Here is an 18,560-nt window from a genome sequence, read left to right as displayed (position 1 = left end):
GTTGGGGTGGAGCGAAGGCTAATATCAGTGTTTATACCTGGCAACACCCCAGTTTCCTCTTTCCTTCCCATCACACTCTGACTCCAGAGCAATCATGTTCTTTTTAAGTCATCCCAGTCAAAGACCAGGGTCATCTTGGTCAGTACAGGCATGGATAGCCGCCTGTGGAAATGGGCTCGGTCCATAAAATCTGGCCTGGCATAATGTTAGGTGGGACCCAGGAATAAAGTCCTGGTTTTCTGTTTTATCCTTCACTTCACTAGAACTGTATTTTAAAAAGTGAAAAATGACCTTGTAATTCTTATGGATGAAGGAGACTGGTAGACCATTCAGAAATATTAATGCTGCTTTCTCCAGGAAGATCATTTAATTCACTTAACATTAGACCCAATGCTGTATTATGATGGATCTCTCCTCTTTATCAATACCCCAATGAAAAGATGGAGGGATGTCACTTCACTATATTCACTTGGCATAGTTTGCCTACAAGCCAACACTGGCCTTTTTCAGAGAGCTATCAGAATAAGCTAAAGTAGTCTGTACTTACAAAGCCTAAGAAAAAAGCTCCCAAGGAAACTTGGAGTAATGGTCTGACATCATCAGTAAATCAGTTATTTCTCGAATAACTACTGAATGGTTACCCTGTGCTAGACACACTTTATGAGCTTGCTGCCCAGCTTTGAAGTTTGTTTCTATTTACTTGTTCCAGCAGTACTATGCATTTGAAAAATTCTTAGACACATGAAAATGAGAAATAAGAATATGAGATCAGCATGCTTGCTGGCTCCATCTTTGCTCTCTGCCCATGTTCATGTGTAGTCTTTGGGACACAGACACAGAAATGTCTTAGCCATTAGATCTTCAGCCATTGGATTGGTAGACAGAGCGGAATGAGCAAGCATTCACCAGCTTCTACATAAGTTAATGGTTTCTGTCTTATTCTATATTAAACTTATAGTAGCTTCCTCATGTGTTACTGTAGTTTAAATTACTAGGATGCTGTGTGAATCGCTTTTCTTTATAATTTCTTCCATGTTAACTCAAAAGATTACTTTTTATTCCCAACTTACAATGTAAGCTCCTTGAGGAAAGAGATTTTGTCTTGTTCCATTACTGTATCTCTGGTACCTAACCTAGCACAGTATCTAGCACATGATAGGTGAGCAGTCAATATTTATGGAATAAATAAATGAATCTTATCTAGATGGTTGGCCTTTTTATCTGCATTGGCAATGAATTCCTTAACTATTAATTTGCAAACTCGAGGCTAAGTGTGGTGGCTCACGCCTGTAATATACCGCACTTTGGGAGGCCGAGGCAGGCCTGAGGTTGGGAGTTCGAGATCAGCCTGACCAATATGGAGCAACCCCATCTCTACTAAAAACACAAAATTAGCCAGGCATGGTGGCGCATGCCTGTAATCCCAGCTACTGGGGAGGCTGAGGCCGGAGAATCACTTGAACCCAGGAGCCGCAGGTTGCGGTGAGCTGAGATTGCGCCATTGCATTCCAGTTTGGGCAACAAGAGTGAAACTCTGTCTCAAAAAACGAAACAAATTTCTACAGATATCTGTAAATTAACTGTGCACAATATGTATTTCTATAAATATATATATGTATGTGTGTGTATATATGTGTATATATATGTATATATATGTATGTGTGTATATATATGTCTGTGTGTGTGTGTGTGTCTATATATATATATATATATATATATATATATATATATATATATATATGGGGGGGGAGAGAGAGAGAGAGAGAGAGAGAGAGATGGAGATGGAGATGGAGATGGAGTGACCAGGGTGGAGTGCAATGGCGTGATCTCGGCTCACTGCAACCTCTGCCTCCCAGGTTCAAGCGATTCTCCTGCCTCAGCCTCCTGAGTAGCTGGGATTACAGGCACGCGCCACCATGCTGGGATTTAACAGGCGTGAGCCACCACGCCTGGCCTATAAATATTTTTATAAAGATTGAGGGCTGGCGCGGTGGCTTATACCTGTAATCCAAGCACTTTGGAGGCCAAGGCAGGCAGATCACCTGAGGTCGGGAGTTCAAGACCAGCCTGACCAACATGGTGAAACCCCATCTTAAAAATAAATAAATAAAGATTAATGTAAATATGAAAGCATATAGATTAGATTTGTCTACATATGGGCAAGTAGGTTTAATTTTGTGGTTCTTGTAATTTTAGTGATTTGCATATAAGAGATTTGCATATGAGTATCTGACCATATGTGAACATTGTAAGCATAGTGTTTCTTTATCTAAGACAGTCCGGTTTTGTGCTGTAAAAGAATCAATTCTGTATTCACAGTTGGAGTTGGTGCAGGTTTTTCATTCATTAAGTAGGCTCCTCCTTTCTCACTTGGGGGTAAATCAGCCTAGAGAAACAGAGCCTTAAGAGGTTGCTTTCTGCTGACTCCGTGCATTGCACGTGCGCAGTTGTGCAAATACAAACATACACCTGAAAGAAGAATCCTTGAAAATGAGGCTTCTATTGACAACTCTGTGAGGGGTGTTCATTATTGAAATTTATTTTAATGTATAAATTTATAAACCTTATTTATAACTATAGTATTAACACATATCCATTGTTGAGTATTACAAAAATAAAGAAAATAACAGTTAATCTTAATCTCATCACAGAAATAACAATCATTCTTTTTAAAAAATAATTATTTTACAGTGAAGTCTCATCATGTTGCCCAGGCTGGACTCACTCCTGGGCTCAAGCGATTCTCCCACCTCAGTCTCCAGAGTAGCTGGGACTACAGGAACACACCACCATGCCCAGCTTATAACAAGCATTCTTAACATTTTCTCAGATTTTCTTCCAGTCCTTTTGGATGGGTTTTTATGTAACTTAAGTAGCAATATTTATCATAAACATTATTTAAAATTCAGTGTAAACATTAATTTTAATAACCACATGATAGTCATCATACAGATATGCCTCACTACTTAACCAGTCTCTTAATATTGAGATTTAGGCTTTTTTCAGTTTTCTGATAACCCAAATAACATTTTTTAGATTAATATCTTTGTGCATAAATTTTTGTCTGTTTCCTGAAGTTGCATTCTGAGAAGTAGGGTTACTGAATCAAAGGGAATGACCATTTTTATAAGGTTCTTAAATACAGTGTAGAATCACATTCCAGAGAAGTTATACTAATTTACATTCTTACCATCTGAGTGTATGAAAGTAACTTTTCCTCTTTGTGAAGGGAGGGGAAAATGTGGCCAAACAGTAGATAAAAATTACATAGAACTTTAAGTTCCCTTTTCTTTTTCAGACAGTGTATTCTTTAACATTGTCTCAGTATAGCTTCTGTCCCAGTGTTTCAACTTTTGGAATGGGCCAGAATGGTATCTTGTCTGAAAGAAAATAGAGTGGCTTTTCATAGGTTAATATTTTCATTATACAATGTTCTGCCTGTTGCAAGAAAATCTCTATTAATACCTTTAAATTGGATGGGGAAAGAGTCAAACAAGTTATTTACCTTCACCAAGAAAAGGTAGTTTCTGGTAACCTTCCTTTATAAGGTTTTAATCACCCCAGAGTTTTATCCCTCTCAGAGTCAGTGTTTGGCTCTTGTATCCCATGAGTAAATGCAAATGTTTCCTCCATTTGAAAGCAAAACCAGTAAGACCCTTTACTTAAAAAGTGAGTTAAAACAAAAAGAATATAAAAACTAAAGGAAGGTAGTAAGTAAAGCATTTAGCTTTCTGAAACAATTCAAATGGGGATAGGAAGTTGGTTTTAAATGGCTTAAAGGGGATTAGGGTTTTAAAGTTGGATAAAGAGTTTGGTGCTTTGGTTTAGGCATGGCATTGCTTTTAAAAGATTACTTCCATATTTGACAACGATTCTAACTGGAGATTATAAAGTAAACAGTCAGTTTTAAGACACCACGGGAAACAAGAGGGTTTCTTTTTTGTTGTTGTTTGTTTACACAAAATGGTAGCCTAGAGTTAGGCTGAATCCTGAAGCCCTCATTTCATAATACTACCGAGGATCTATCACCAGAGAGAATCCAGCAGAGGTTGTTTAATGCACTTAATTGAGATTATCTGAGCTTTTGGTTTAAATTACTTTGGAAAAGTCTAGGTGCAAACAGCGTCTTTGAAAGGTAAACGTACTTACCTCTGAGTAAAAAAGGTTCAATTTAAGTTCTTTAAAATTCTTCGTATAGGTTGTAGTACAGCGACCTTTATTAATTAAATTTGGATACTGGCTGAGTAATGCATAAAGATAAAATTTCTATACATCAGTACAAGGGTTAATATGTATTATTATTAACAGTGTTTTAATTATTTTGCAATTATTTGAAAACACAAAGTATTTTACTAGAAAATACCCCCTGGCACTTTTAGTAACAAAGTAAAAAGATCTATTTTGGTTATAAAGTGGTTAATGAAGTTTTAATAATGAATCTCCTCATTCTGTTTCATCTAAGAAGCACGCCGTATTAAAATGGACCAAGGATAGCATATACTTAATTTATGTATTAACTATGGGCAAATAATTTCACATTTTATGTTCCCCCATCTTTCTCAGCTCCTTGACCTGTTTATGGTTTGGGATTGGTCTACTTATCTAGCTGATTATGGACAGCCAGCTTCTAAGTACCTTCGGGTGAATCCAAACACAGCCCTTACTCTTTTGGAGAAGTGAGTATATTCTGAAAACTTTTTTGTGCGACATTTCAGCATTTTTTGATTCAGTGATAAAATGAAGAACTAGAGATTTCTATCAAAAAAGAAAAGTCTAGATGGAGCTTAAAAGCTCACTGTAGTTGAATGACCAAAAGTTAAGCCTTTCTTTCTTGCCCTTCAGAGTTGGTGTAGTTTATAAGCAATGGCTATTTATATTGATATGAACAAAACATCTTTCCCTTTGTATTCTGAATTGCAAGCTTAATTGACCTTAGAAATATGTTTACTGGGGATGTGACAATTGGAGCTTTCTTTTTTAAAAAAATCTATTAACTCAGGAAAGAAGTTATTTTGTCAGATGTGACCAGGAATTGGAATGTTTGCCACCAGTATTATCTAAATCTTAGCATTATGGACTTGGATTCTTTACAGGTAGAGAAATACGTGATTTGAAAAAAATATGTAATAAAAACCAAGGTAATAGGATTTACTGATGCATCTTGTCCAACCAAACATAAATTTAGGTGTCAACTTTTCCTTCTCATTATGTGGCAGACGTTTTCTTTACTCAATCATATTTCATTTAAAGTACCACTATTGGGAGTCTCTCTGAATCTGCTGTGATTCTGGGGGGCTGCTGGATAAGAAAATAAAAATAAAATTAAAAAGTATCACTATTAAAATTTTCAATTTCTAAATTAAAATTGTGTATTATTTTCCTATATTTCAAACTATCTGTGGTGTATTTGATTTGAATGGACAAGAAGAAGTGTTTTAAATAAATGCAAATTTATTTTACAATGCCATGAAATGCAACTGAGCCAAAAACATTACTGTTTTACATTTTCTAATGCTATTTTCCTTTCACCTTATCTTGCTATGAATGTGATTAGCAGAGTCTATAGAGGGTATGTATTTTAGCATACTTTGTGGAATAATATTAGAAAATAGCATGATAGTACCAAACCTGGCATATTTTAGATGTATATACTAATGCAAAAATACCACTTAATACAGCATGTAAAATAAAGTTAATTTTTTGCATGGTTGCTATATCTGTATATTTATTTAGTACCTACTTTCTTTGAAGTATATTTTTCAAGCATAGGATTAGTGTGAGATAATTCAGAGCATGCCAAGATATTTAACTTGTGACAGCTTAGCTTTTAATTTCCTTTTACTAAGCTTCTTCATTCACATATGTTTCTAGGATGAAGGATACTAGCAAAAAGAACAATATATTTGCTCAGTTCAGGAAGAATGATCGAGACAAACAGAAGCTGATAGAGACAGTCGTGAAACAGCTGAGAAGTTTGGTGAATGGTATGTCCCAGCACACATAGACTTCATGTCGCTTGCACTCAGTGACACCAAATCTGTGAACATTGATCTTGAGCAAGTATTGGTCATGATATAGTAATTTGTTTACAGAATCCAAAAATACAATAGAGAAGATACAGGAGGGCTTAAACAAGAAATAGTAATAAATATCATTTGTATGGATTTTTAAATAATCGAATACTATTTTATATATGGAAAAAAATGACCATTTTTTTTCACTTTTAGGGGAAAAATGCAGAAGTGTAATACATAAATTCTCACAAATTGTACATGAAACTGATTACAAATACATTTGAAAAACATATCTCTACTCATAAGTTTTTTTTTTCTATTTAGACTTGAATGATAATCTGTTTTTTGATCAGTATATGGCTTTGGAATGCAATCATGTCTGATATGGTAGTATTTCACTACCATTTTCTGACTTTTAGCTTTCATTTTCACCTCAGTGTGATTTAAGCAGACCAAAATTTCTAATTCTGCTAATTCTGAGGGGGAAATAGACAAATCTTTAAAGCTTCCTGAAATCAAACTTGATTTAACTCAGTAAGAATGTGAATTATTTGTTCTACTTGGGTGGTTTAATTTAATCATTCTGAATATGAACAAAAGGTTTTGGATTTTCTAAAGATGCAGTGTTGTTTCTGTTCATCAGGGTTAATATTTCTAACTTTATTGCTTGTAGCTGACCCCATTCTGGATTTGTTTGTTTGGTTTGGTTCCAGTTAAAAGAGAGGACAGGAACAAAATGGGGCTAACCACTTTAGGTGCAGCTTGTGTGAGGGTAGATGGTTCTTACACACAGAAGTTACCACAGGGGTCAGGTTACTTTCTTCAAATAGCAGATTTCAGTACTGTATCCTCATTGTGGAAACAAGCCAAGCCAAATGAACTCTGGAAAACCTAAAACAAATGTACATTTTCTTTTGTGTATGTTTCCGTGGTCCAAATGGCAATATAAATCCAGTCTTTATTCTCCTTTTGTTGTATTTATGCTGAGTCCTTCCTTTGACTTTTCAGGATTTATGCCTGTAAGAAACCATGCCTGAATCTGTAAAATAAGTGTAAAGAATTATAGGTACATCTCTGGATTTTGTGATGAAATATTAAAAATATTGAGCAAGTTGTTGAAAATACATTGCTGTTTTGTCTATTAAGAGCTTGCTGATTTAAAATAAGTGCTTCCTGGAGAAAAGGCATATTATTTCCTAGTTATTGGAATGGGAGTGGCACCAGAACAAACAAATTATATATATAATATTATATAACAAACAATATATATATTATATATATGCACTTGTTCTCTTGATCTTCTCTTAATCCACAGTATTTCATGTTTTTAAATATATTACATGAAAAGCGTGGTAATTCTTGAGGCACAGTAAAATCTGGAAGAGAGGAGCGGTGAACAGCTAGCTCTTTCTGAAGACTGGAATGTGGCTATCCCTTGTGCTTTACCCAGCCCTCCAGCCTACCTGGGTGTCTCCCCTGCTTTGGCTCAGACGTCCCGGGATTCAGAGAGATGCTGCCTTTGCATTGCCTGGAGCAGACCACTGTGGGTCCTCTTTACTCTTCCCAATAATACAAGCACCCTGCACCCTTCCACACACCCCAGGTTGCGCTGTAGGGACAAGGACGAGTGAGTCCTGAGGCATTTGGAACGCTTGGATGGGACGCACAAAGCCCAAAATGCAACAGTGTAGATTTGTACAAGAGTCCGCGGGCAGAATCGGGGGAGGGAGGGAAGGATGAATTCGGTCCTTGATACCGGAAAGGTGCTCGTGGGTATCCACTTCTGGAGGCTTAGGGCGTCTTTATGAAGCCTAGGGCAGCAGTGGAACTGGCATCTATGGAAGGATACCTGACGTGATACATCAGAGAGCCGGGAGAGGTGGGGAGCTGTCGGAGGATCTCGGAGAATCTCGTCCCCGCTATCCCTAGTGGGCTCTTGCGAAGCCAACGCAGGCATCGGCTACCGCAGTTTCCCTGAAAATAGTAGGAGCAAAGGAGAGAAAAGCCTAGTCCTTTCACCTTGGAGTGGCGAGAGGGGGAACACTAGGAGCTTGAGGGCGGGGATCACAGAAACAGCCAGCGGCCGGGGTGGGCCAGGAGCGCTGCGGGGCGCAAGCCCGGGTCTTTTCTGCACTTTGGGTTCGCAGATTTTCTGAGCGCCTGCGAAGAGCCAGGAAGCTCTGGCGCGAACCCGCAGGTCCGGCCCGAGGATGTGCGCCGTGCGAGCCCCGAGCACAGCCCACGCACCCCAGCGGCTGCCACTCCCTACTCAGAGCACCCTCCTTGAGTGTGCCGCTGCCCACCGCCACCAATCACCACTCTGCGTGGAGCGCTTTAAATATTGCAAAACACGTCACTTTGTGTGAACCGGTATCAGTCCTTAGGGAGAGAGCCAATATCTATATAAACGTGTCCAGGATGGGCCGAAAAGGGTTAAACGACTGGAGGAGGTGGGGCGGGGGTCTGCAGACCAGGTTGGCAACATTGGTGAGTTGCTCCTCTCTTCGCCCTCCCTCGCTGCTTCTATCCAAAGAGTGCTGAGCCCGGGAGGAGGTGGGAGGTGCCGCTGGGTGTGAGCATTACCAAGGCAGCGGGCATCTTCCAAGAGGGACTGGCATTTGGGCCCAGGAACTGGGAAAATGTCCTGAGCTCGCCGGCCTCGAGGAAGGCACATTTCCTAAGGGCGCACAGTCACTGCCGTCTTCCACCGCCCGTCTGTTTTTAGAACGGAGTTCTCGGCCGAGCTTATAAATCTCGGGCTTGGCCCCCAAGCTCCAGACTCTTTCCGGACGGAACAGGTGAGCACTTCGCACTGCTCGAGCAGTTCTTGCGTCCCCTGCGCTCCCTGTGCTCTGAGTGGCCTGGGCCCCGCGGGCTCATCATGTTCCCTTGGGGGCTGAGCTGCCTGTCAGTGCTGGGAGCGGCTGGCACTGCTCTCCTGTGCACCGGCCTGCTGCTCAGCCTAGCCCAGCACCTCTGGACCCTCCGCTGGATGCTGAGCCGGGACCGGGCCTCCACTCTGCCTCTGCCCAAGGGCTCCATGGGCTGGCCCTTCTTCGGCGAAACACTGCACTGGTTAGTTCAGGTGAGCAGTCGTTCGACCCCAAGCGCTTGTATGATCCCTTCTTTTCCCGGTTCCCACTGGACCCACCTCAGTCTCAATGTCCACGAGATTTGTAGCCAGTCCCTGTTCATCACCCAGGACCCCAGGAAGCCCGCACAACTCATCGCCTTTGCCCACCTACTCCGTTCCCTCGAAGGGACCTCAAGTCACTGGAATTCTCCCCAGAGCAATTCCCCGACACAATGCAGGCAGTCAACGGAAGGGGTTTTAGGAAGGGGTCTTAGGAAGGGGTCTGAGGAGCGTGTGCTGCAAGCGTAGAAAAGGAGCCTGGGGCTGGTCTCAGCTGTGAGTCCTTGGGCGCTCACGTCTTCATTCTGAGCCTTAGTTTCCTCATCTCACCAATAGGAACAGGAGCATGTACATTACCATAGAGTAGTTGTCAGGCCCATTGGGGATCTTGTTTTGTAAACGCGCCAGCCAGGGGCAGCCAGGAGCAGGGAGTTGTGACCAAAAAGGCAGTTGGGAGGTCTGGGTCAGATCCCCAGCTCGGGCCCAGAGGTTCCAGCTCTCCTCGCTCTGCCTCGCTCGCAGGGCTCGCGCTTCCACAGTTCTCGCCGGGAGCGCTATGGGACAGTGTTCAAGACGCACTTGCTGGGCCGGCCAGTGATCCGCGTCAGCGGCGCGGAGAACGTGCGCACCATCCTGCTGGGCGAGCACCGCCTGGTGCGCAGCCAGTGGCCACAGAGCGCGCACATCCTGCTGGGCGAGCACACACTGCTAGGTGCCGTCGGCGATCCGCATCGGCGGCGGCGCAAGGTAAGTGGAAACGGGAATGGGCCGTGGAAATGTCGGATCCGCGGTCCCCGGCATCTGCAATGGGTCGGGCCGGGTCCCCGGTGTTGCATTCACTGTGAATCCGACCTAGGTGCCTGATAAGGAGCGGGTGGCCTTGGGCGGGTCCGTTACCTTCAGCTTCGATTTATAAAGTTAGGACTGCGCTAAAGGGCTCTTTCATCTCCCATCTTCTGTGGCTGTGATACCAGAAGCGCTGGAGACTCAGACCTAGAGAGGGGCCAGGGAAGACTTCTTGGAGGAGATGGCAGCTGGAGACTAGATGGGAGGGATTATGTGCATCAGGGCAGAACTGGGAAAAATGGCGAAAGCAAAAGCCCCCAAGTGTAGGTATGGACCGCTTAAAAGAAGCGGTAAGGACCGGAACTGGCCTACTGGCTATTCCGGAATCGCCAAGCAGAGAAGGCCCGACCGCCGCCAGCACTGATCACGCGCGCTCCCGCAGGTCCTGGCACGCGTGTTCAGCCGCGCCGCTCTGGAGCGCTACGTGCCGCGCCTGCAGGGGGCGCTGCGGCGTGAGGTGCGCTCCTGGTGCGCGGCGCGCGGGCCGGTCTCGGTCTACGACGCCGCCAAAGCGCTCACCTTCCGCATGGCCGCGCGCATCCTGCTGGGGCTGCAGCTGGACGAGGCTCAGTGCGCCAAGCTGGCCCGGACCTTCGAACAGCTCGTGGAGAACCTCTTCTCACTGCCTCTGGACGTGCCCTTCAGTGGTCTGCGCAAGGTACGGCCGCCCCAGCTCCAGACCTTCTCCCGAGGTTCCGCGACGCGGGCTGGCCTCCCAGACCCAGATGGGTCACCCTCGGCGCACTCCGCGCGTCTGTCACCTCTGCTTGGTAACGGCGGCACGGCCTCGGGGTGGGCGGCGTCGTGGCGGTGGCGTGGCTGTGGGCTCTGGACCTGGCCTTTGTGCTGGTTCGCTTGTGTGACCCGAGGCGGGCCACTCGCCTTCCGTGGGACGCGCCTGCCCGTACACCCTCCAGCCTGAGCAAGCTCGGGCCGCCAGAGTTTGGAGTCTCGGTGGCAGACGTCCGGCCAGTCGGTCCGACCCCTTCCCACAGTGGCGTCTCTGGGTCCTGCCTTCATCACCTCTTCTGAAGCCCCGATGGCTGCAGAACCGTGGAGAGAGCGAGGGCTGCAGATGCGCCCCGAACCAGCCCGGCGCCAGCCCCGGACCCAGGGGGATGGGCGTCGGCTCCACCGGCCCTGGGCCCGCTAGGTTTCCAGATCAGAGAACTGCTGCCTCTCCAGACTTCAGAGAAATGGGCAAGACCCGCAGAGTAGCTATGATAGCTATGATGCCCCATCCCGCCTTTTGGTCCCCCTGTTCTGGGACTTCCCACTGTTTGATTCCCTGATTTTCAGTCACCTGCATAAAAATAATATGTACAAAAGATCATGCTGCACGAGACCCCGGGTTAAAAAAAAAAAAAAAAAAGATCATGCTATAGTCTGATCACCTAGATACATTTTCTGATCTAATCATCACAGCCTGCAAAGTGTTGTTATTCTCATTTAATTGACCAAATTTATTTTATTGACTTACCAAGATCACACCGTTAGTAGGGGCAGAAACAGGACTTGAACCCCATCTCCTCTGACTACAGAACTCAAGTGCTGAATTATGGTGCTTTCCCTGGGGGGATGCTTTTGCTGTGGCTGTTTCCGGAACTCTGGAGAGGCATCCCCTCTTGCCTATGCCCTTACAGAGGCTAATGCTTACAATATCCAACAGTGTCCTCTAAGTCAGAGCTTTGCTGGGGGCATCAAGGTGCCCCAGCCTGAGCCTAGTGCAGGGAAAGGGCAATGGGCTGACCCTAGCCACACTGGGCTTGGTGCCAGGCATGGTCACAGACAGCTGTGTGACTCTGGGCAATTGCTTGACCTCTCTGAACCTCAGCATCTTCTCCTCAGGATGACAGTAAACTCTGCCGCAGCTCAGAGGGGGCTTGTGATAATCAAGACAGAATGATGTTTGTGGACAGTGGACATATCCCCAACCATTTACTGTGCCCAGCCATATGCCAGGCCAGGAGCTAAGCTGGAAGGCTGTTGTCACTAGGATGTTGGCAGAGCCAGTGCTGAGAAGGTTTTCTGGGTAAGTGGCCAGGCCTGACCCCCTTAGTCTTCCTGCCCCACCTTTCTTCTCTCCCTGCACATCAGGGCATCCGGGCAAGGGACCAGCTGCATCGGCACCTGGAGGGGGCCATTTCTGAGAAGCTTCATGAGGACAAGGCTGCAGAGCCAGGTGATGCCCTCGACCTGATCATTCACAGTACAAGGGAGCTGGGCCACGAGCCCTCCGTGCAGGAGCTGAAGGTAGGGGCTGGCATCTTTTGCATCTGGGGATGCGGGTCCCTACATCAGCGCTGCATCCCCAGAGCCACATCCTGTGTGGCCCCAGTTTGAGGCAGAGGCACTCCTCAGATGAGGGGAAAGAGGAGACCTGGGCTTCAGTCACGTTTCAGCCACACTCGCTAGCTGTGCAGCCTACAGCCACCCGCCACCCTTGTCAGTAGGAGACCTGAAGGCAAGAATCCTAGGCCCATCTTTGTATGTTTCCGGCTGCAAATGGCTCTCTCCCCTTTTCTTTCCCCACCCACTTCTCTGCCATTCTATGCCTTTGCCTCTGCTGTCCCCCTGCCTACAAAGCCCTCATCATTCATTTTTGTACAAACTCTAAGGGGCTCAGGATCAAACTCCACATCCTCAAAGCTCCCCTCTTCCTTCCAAAATCACCTCTCACCTTCTATGAGCTACTTTGGCACTTGGCACCTCTATCTTGCTGGCTGGCTGCTGTGGATCTCCTGGAGAATTAGGACCCCTCCCCATGTACTCACATCACACACACAGTGGAGGGGAGGGGGGAAGCTTTGGAATGGCCCCAGGACCCACTTCAGCACCGAAAAAGGAGTGAAGTTTGGGGAGGGGAAGTTAGAAATCGGGAGACCTCAATCTTCCATAAGCAACTACCACCCATCCTTTTTCTGGGCCTCAGTTTCCCACTTTCTACCAGACATCCCTGAAGGGTGGGGCTCAGCTTTAGCTGCTTTTCTGAGAATGGAACTAATAGGAGCATGAGCAGGCTGGGCGTGGTGGCTCACGCCTGTAATCCCAGCACTTTGGGTGGATCACGAGGTCAGGAATTTGAGACCAGCCTGGCCAACATGGTGAAACCCTGCTTCTACTAAAAAAATACAAAAATTAGCTGGACGTGGTGGTGGGTGCCTATAATCCCAGCTGCTTGGGAGGCTGAGGCAGAGAATTGTTTGAAACCGGCAGGTGGAGGTTGTAGTGATCCGAGATCACACTACTGCACTCCAGCCTGGGCAACAGCAAGACTCCATCTCAAAAACAAACAAACAGAACATGAGCAATGGACTCATGAGTCCTGGGGGAGCCAGGTGGACAGGGACTCTTCTGGGCTAAGGGGAGCAGAGTAAAAAGGAGTGGACAGGGCTGGGTAGGGGTGATAGTACCCTCCAGGTTCTCAGGAAGGGACTCACTGGCCAGGAATCTTCAGTTCTGGCCTGGACATCAGGGGCTGGGCAGGGAGGATGTTGGGGGCTCTGGAGTCTCCATCCCAGTTACCCTCTTGTCTGGTGCAGGGCAAGGTTAGTGGGCAACCAGGTCTTTCATTCCACAAATATTATTATGCACCTATTCAGTGCCAGGCTCTACGCTCGGACTGGGCATACAACGGTGAGCGAAACACAGCTGGTGTGCTCGAGGTTCAGGAGGGGAAGGAACACGTACATCCTGTGATAGCGTGAATCAGTGTATAAAACAAACTGTGGGTGCTGCCAGCAAGACACTGGGTGGGACTTGAGAGGGCAGAGGTAGGCAGTTAGCACTGGAGCCTGGAGGATGAAGCCACCAGGCCCCTCCTCTGCCGTTCTTGGGCAGAGCAGACCAGGAAGATCTTTCGTGACTCCTGGGACTACTGCGGTAAGGAGAGGATGAAGTGGTCAGGCTGGCCTTGGTAGGAGGCTGGCGCTGCTGATGCTGCAGGTGCCTTTGTTGCATTGCAGTCATTGTCAGGCTGCTCCGCTGGGGTTGGAGGCAGCACCACAGGTGGTTAAGAGCGCTGAGCCCAGCTGCGAGTGCTAGCTGTAGGACCCTGAGCACTTCTCCGGAGCCTCCGTTTTCAACTCCATAAAACAAGAGCAGTAATTGTGCCTCACAGAGGGGAGGGGAGGTGAGAACCGAATGAGTGAATATTCTTAAAGCACCAAGGAGAGTGCACAGAGTAAGTTCCCGCATTCTCTCTGGGAACCATCGCAAGGCAGGTGGATAGATCCTAATTTTGTCAGTTGCTATAGGTGACTTTCCCAAGTGGCGGACTTGGGATTTAGTCCACTTCAAAACCGTGCATATAGTCGCGGCAGGAGTAGCACTTCTCTGCTTCTGGCTTTGCGCAGTAGTAAATCTGGGTGACTTTCATCTCCGCGGGGCCGTCGGGTCAGCGCTCCGGTGCGGGAGACTTAGTGCCGCCCGGGGCTGTCTTGCAGGAATCGGCTGTGGAGCTCCTCTTCGCCGCCTTCTTCACCACGGCCAGTGCCAGCACCTCGCTCGTCCTGCTGCTACTGCAGCACCCGGCGGCCATCGCCAAGATCCGAGAGGAGCTGGTGGCGCAGGGGCTGGGGCGCGCGTGCGGCTGCGCACCTGGGGCAGCGGGAGGCAGCTCGGGGTCCCTGCCCGATTGCGGCTGCGAGCCGGACCTCAGCCTCGCAGCGCTGGGTCGTCTGCGCTACGTCGACTGCGTGGTCAAGGAGGTGCTGCGCCTCCTGCCGCCCGTGTCCGGGGGCTACCGCACCGCTCTGTGCACCTTCGAGCTCGACGTAAGTGCGCCGCGCCCGCCCACAGCCGGCCTCCTGCCGCCTGCCGAGGCGCCCAGGTGGGAGGAGGGCGGAGGGACTCAGACGGCGCGGTCTCCTCTTTTGCTCTCCGAGCCTCAGCCTTCAGTCCTGTAAAATGGGCTGAGCCTTGTTCCACTTCCCCGGATCCCAGGCTGAGGAACCAAAGCCTGGCCAGCCGGCAAGCTTAAGGATCTCGTACGCTTCAGCTCTTGGCGGCGGTCCACACCGGTCAACTCAATGAGAGCGGAGTTTTAGAATAAAAAACACACTTTTATCCATGCAGTACCCCCTCCCAGCCAGTGAGTGTGGATGGAGAACAAAGAGAAATCCCCAGTACGTCCTGTACTCTACCCCTTTGGCTCCCTCACAAGATCAAGGAACCCCTCATTGCAGCCCGTCCAGGGCTCCTGCTGGGGCCAGATTCCAGGGGTGGGGAGAATTACAATACTGATCAGGCTGGTTTGGGCTGAGCAAGGTTAAAGTCCAAAACTGACTCCATCTCTGTACGACATTGTGCAGTTCCCTCTTCACTCTGGGCCTCAGTTTACTCTCTGCAAGGAAGCTGTCTTGGTCTTTTCCAGCTCTGACACTCCATCCAGGTGGGGCCAGGCTGTGGGGGTACTGTGGTGGCCTCAGGCACTGGGGCTCTGGCCGTGCCAAGCAGCGGGTGTTTGTCTGAAAGGCTGTCACTGCAGTCCCCTGCTTGGTGGCTGGGTGGCTCCAGGCAAAGATGAGCACCTCCTGCCACAGTGAACATTTGTGGCATATTGTGTGCCAGGGTTAGGGAGGCATCAAAGGGACTGGGATTCTGCCCTGGAGGAACTCCACTTGGAAAGGGAGGGGACCAGGACCAACAGCCTCATTCCACTTGTGGTGTGAAGAGAGTGGTCTCTAGTGCTGGATGACACCAACACATTTGGAGAACTGGCATTTGAACTGGAGCAGTGAAAGGTTAGGATGGGAGAGGTCACCACAGAGAGAGCAGACTCAGACAAAGGTGGTGATGAGAGGTGTCTTGGATGGGGACTCAGTCTTGGAATGCAAGCTTCATTCTACAGGCACCAAAATGCCCTCCATGACCTTAGGGGAAGCAGGAGGGGAGCACAGAACCAGGAGGTGAGCAGAGGACAGGAAAGGGTCTTAGCCACCCTCCAGTTCCCAGAACACTGATGTCTAGAGAGGAGAGAGAGCTCCTGGGATGATTCCAAGATGTTCTGTTCCCCAGTTAGAAAGTTTTGAGTATTCACCCTGGAACTTGATATGAGGGTAGCAGTGTAGTGAGGGGATTGGAAGGCATATCAAAAAGCCAAATGGTTGAAAAAGCTAGGGATGGGCAGAGGGAACATGAAAGCTGCCTTCCAACATTTTCAGGACTGGCCAGTTTGATTCTCATGTGCACCTTCTTAAAGTGTGGGTACCAAATCTGAACATTATTGTCCAGCTGATGGATGGGAAGGATGGGAGGTTTTCAGCTCAGTGCAAAGAAGAGCGCTACAATGGAACTGACCTCAAGGAATTGTCATGTGCATTTCTCCCACCGTAGCAGCTGGTAGGTGCAGCACTGGAATTTAGGTCTCCGGATCCAAGGTCAGAAGAAAAAAACAGACAAAACCAAACGGGGACCTAACCAATAGGTCCCGTTTACTGAACACTCATATGTGCCAACTCCTTAATTTGAATCCTCACCAACAAAGTGGGCATTTTCCTCTTCATTTTTCCAATGAGGAAACTGAAGCTCAGAGAGACGGCACATCTAGTCCAAGGTCATATATTTCACCAGTGAAGGAGTTGAGATTGGAACACAGAGCTTTCTCCTGGTTTCCGGGTTAATCGCGGTTTCCTCCTTGTTTTCGGAAGCCTGATGGGGTGGAGGGTCGGTTTTCGCAAGTCTCCACTGGGGTGGAGGGTCGGTTCAGGGCCCCCAGTTACTAGATGCCTAGTGGTCAGGCTGGTCTCCTCGCCTCTCCGCAGGGCTACCAGATCCCCAAGGGCTGGAGCGTGATGTATAGCATCCGGGACACGCACGAGACGGCTGCGGTTTACCGCAGCCCTCCCGAAGGCTTCGACCCGGAGCGCTTCGGCGCAGCGCGCGAAGATTGGCGGGGCAGCTCCAGCCGCTTCCATTACATCCCGTTCGGTGGCGGTGCGCGCAGCTGCCTCGGCCAGGAGCTGGCGCAGGCTGTGCTCCAGCTGCTAGCTGTGGAGCTGGTGCGTACCGCGCGCTGGGAGCTGGCCACACCCGCCTTCCCTGCAATGCAGACCGTGCCCATTGTGCACCCGGTGGACGGGCTGCGGCTCTTTTTCCACCCCCTCGCGCCTTCGGCTGCGGGGGATGGGCTATGCCTCTGACCTGCTTGCACTGTAGGACACGGCTTGGCCAGTGGCTGTAGCAGGCAGCGCCACCCATCTGCAGCTCCCCATTGCAGCGTCGCGCATCCTGTCGTTCACTCATGCAACAATCGTTCAACAAACGTTCACCAAACGCGAATGTGTGCCGGACTCGAGGGAAGAGGAGCTCGAGCCACCGATGCTGTGCCAGAGAAGCATCTAAGCCCATGCGAAGGTGGCTTTTGCGCGCCGCGCCCAGAGGATGGAAAGGTCGTGGGCCAAGCTTGCAGGCTCTCGAAGCAGGAATGGAGGGAATAGATAGATCCCCACTAGATGCTGCCTGACTTCCCCTTCCCGAGCCAATCCAGGGAGGGTGCATGGATGAGGAAGGCAGGGTAGGGGTGGTAGGGGAGTAGGGATATTGCAACTCGAGGACCTTGCAAAGAGACCCGAGCACGCGGTGGGACCTACAACCCATGTAGAGAAGCGGGGACGCAGCTGTGGGCGCAACCCTCGCCTGGCTTTGGGGAGTAGAAAAACACAACAGGGGACGCCAGACGGAAGGCCTCCTGGCAGTTGGCCTCCGGCTTTGTGCGCCTTGGCCACTCTGCTGGTCTCCGTGGGAGCTCTAAAGGGCTCAAGGTCACTAGATTCTGCTGGTGACTTCTTAGAAAGAAAAATTCCTACTTCAAGAACGCATTTAATCTTCTCATGTATATAGAGACTAGGCACACCAACACGTCTCCAACGCTGCATTAGGTTCATGGGAAGTTGAGACATAATCGGAAAGGTTTAGATATTTGTATCAAAAGTTGGAAGGCCAAGAAATAAAGTGTCTTAGGAGTGGGTAAGTGGGGAGGCTAGGGCTTAGCTGGGCAGCTGCTCCCTGAGGGGAAGGCACCAGGGTGAGGGTTGGGAAGGCCGGGGAAGGACCCACCACAGAGTATACCCAGAGAGGAGCTGGGAGCTGGGCAGCCTGGGGCCTGGGCTCCCCTGACTTCTCTCTGAGTATAACCCTTGAAGCTGGGCTGTGAATTGTCTCCAGGTTTCAGGGACTTTTTTTTTTTCTTTCTTTTTTTTTTTTTTGAGACAGGATCTCCCTCTGTGGCCCAGGCTGGAGTGTAGTGGCATGACCAGCTCATTGCCACTTCTGCCTCCCGGGCTCAGGCCATCCTCCCATCTCACCCTCCCAAGTAGCTGGGAGTAGCTGGGGCTACAGGCATGTGCCATAGTGCCCAGCTAATTTTTTTCTATTTTTAGTAGAGACAGGGTTTCACCATGTCACTCAGGCTGGTCTCAAACCCCTGGGCTTAAGTGATCCGTCTACCTTGGCTCCCAAAGTGCTGGGATTACAGGCATGAGCCACTGCACCCTGGAGTCACTGCTTTCCTGTCACTCCAGTCCCTGTGCGCTTACCCCTCCCTGCCATTTCAGGGACTTCTGGTT

At 48.4% G+C, this 18,560-nt stretch overlaps 2 protein-coding genes across 9 annotated transcripts in view; both read left to right on the top strand.

Annotated features, from left to right (window-relative positions):
* EXOC6 (exocyst complex component 6) overlaps positions 1-7,138 on the top strand; it is a 227,817-nt gene extending 220,679 nt beyond the window's left edge. For 7 of the 8 annotated variants that reach the window (XM_064374113.1, XM_012454790.2, XM_064374115.1 and 4 more), the window contains 2 exons: positions 4,564-4,676; positions 5,872-7,138. In XM_064374113.1, coding sequence (XP_064230183.1) covers positions 4,564-4,676; positions 5,872-6,004 — 246 coding nt within the window. In that variant the 3' untranslated portion in view covers positions 6,005-7,138. The remainder of the gene's footprint in view (positions 1-4,563; positions 4,677-5,871) is intronic. The other variant, XR_001107871.2, reaches the window with a different exon arrangement.
* Positions 7,139-8,443: 1,305 nt separating this feature from the next.
* CYP26C1 (cytochrome P450 family 26 subfamily C member 1) lies at positions 8,444-18,008 on the top strand. Its single transcript, XM_012454706.2, has 6 exons — positions 8,444-9,099; positions 9,670-9,894; positions 10,376-10,651; positions 12,091-12,246; positions 14,439-14,768; positions 16,758-18,008. The coding sequence occupies exons 1-6, from the start codon at positions 8,896-8,898 to the stop codon at positions 17,133-17,135; spliced, it is 1,569 nt and encodes a 522-aa protein (XP_012310129.1). The 5' UTR covers positions 8,444-8,895; the 3' UTR covers positions 17,136-18,008.
* Positions 18,009-18,560: the final 552 nt, after the last annotated feature.

The sequence above is a fragment of the Aotus nancymaae genome, unplaced genomic scaffold, assembly GCF_030222135.1.
Source record: "Aotus nancymaae isolate 86718 unplaced genomic scaffold, 86718_ANA_hifiasm-v0.15.2.pri h1tg000010l, whole genome shotgun sequence".
NCBI lineage: Eukaryota > Metazoa > Chordata > Mammalia > Primates > Aotidae > Aotus > Aotus nancymaae.
The sequence above is the reverse complement of the archived record's forward strand: the minus strand, read 5'-3'. Positions and strand labels throughout refer to the sequence as shown.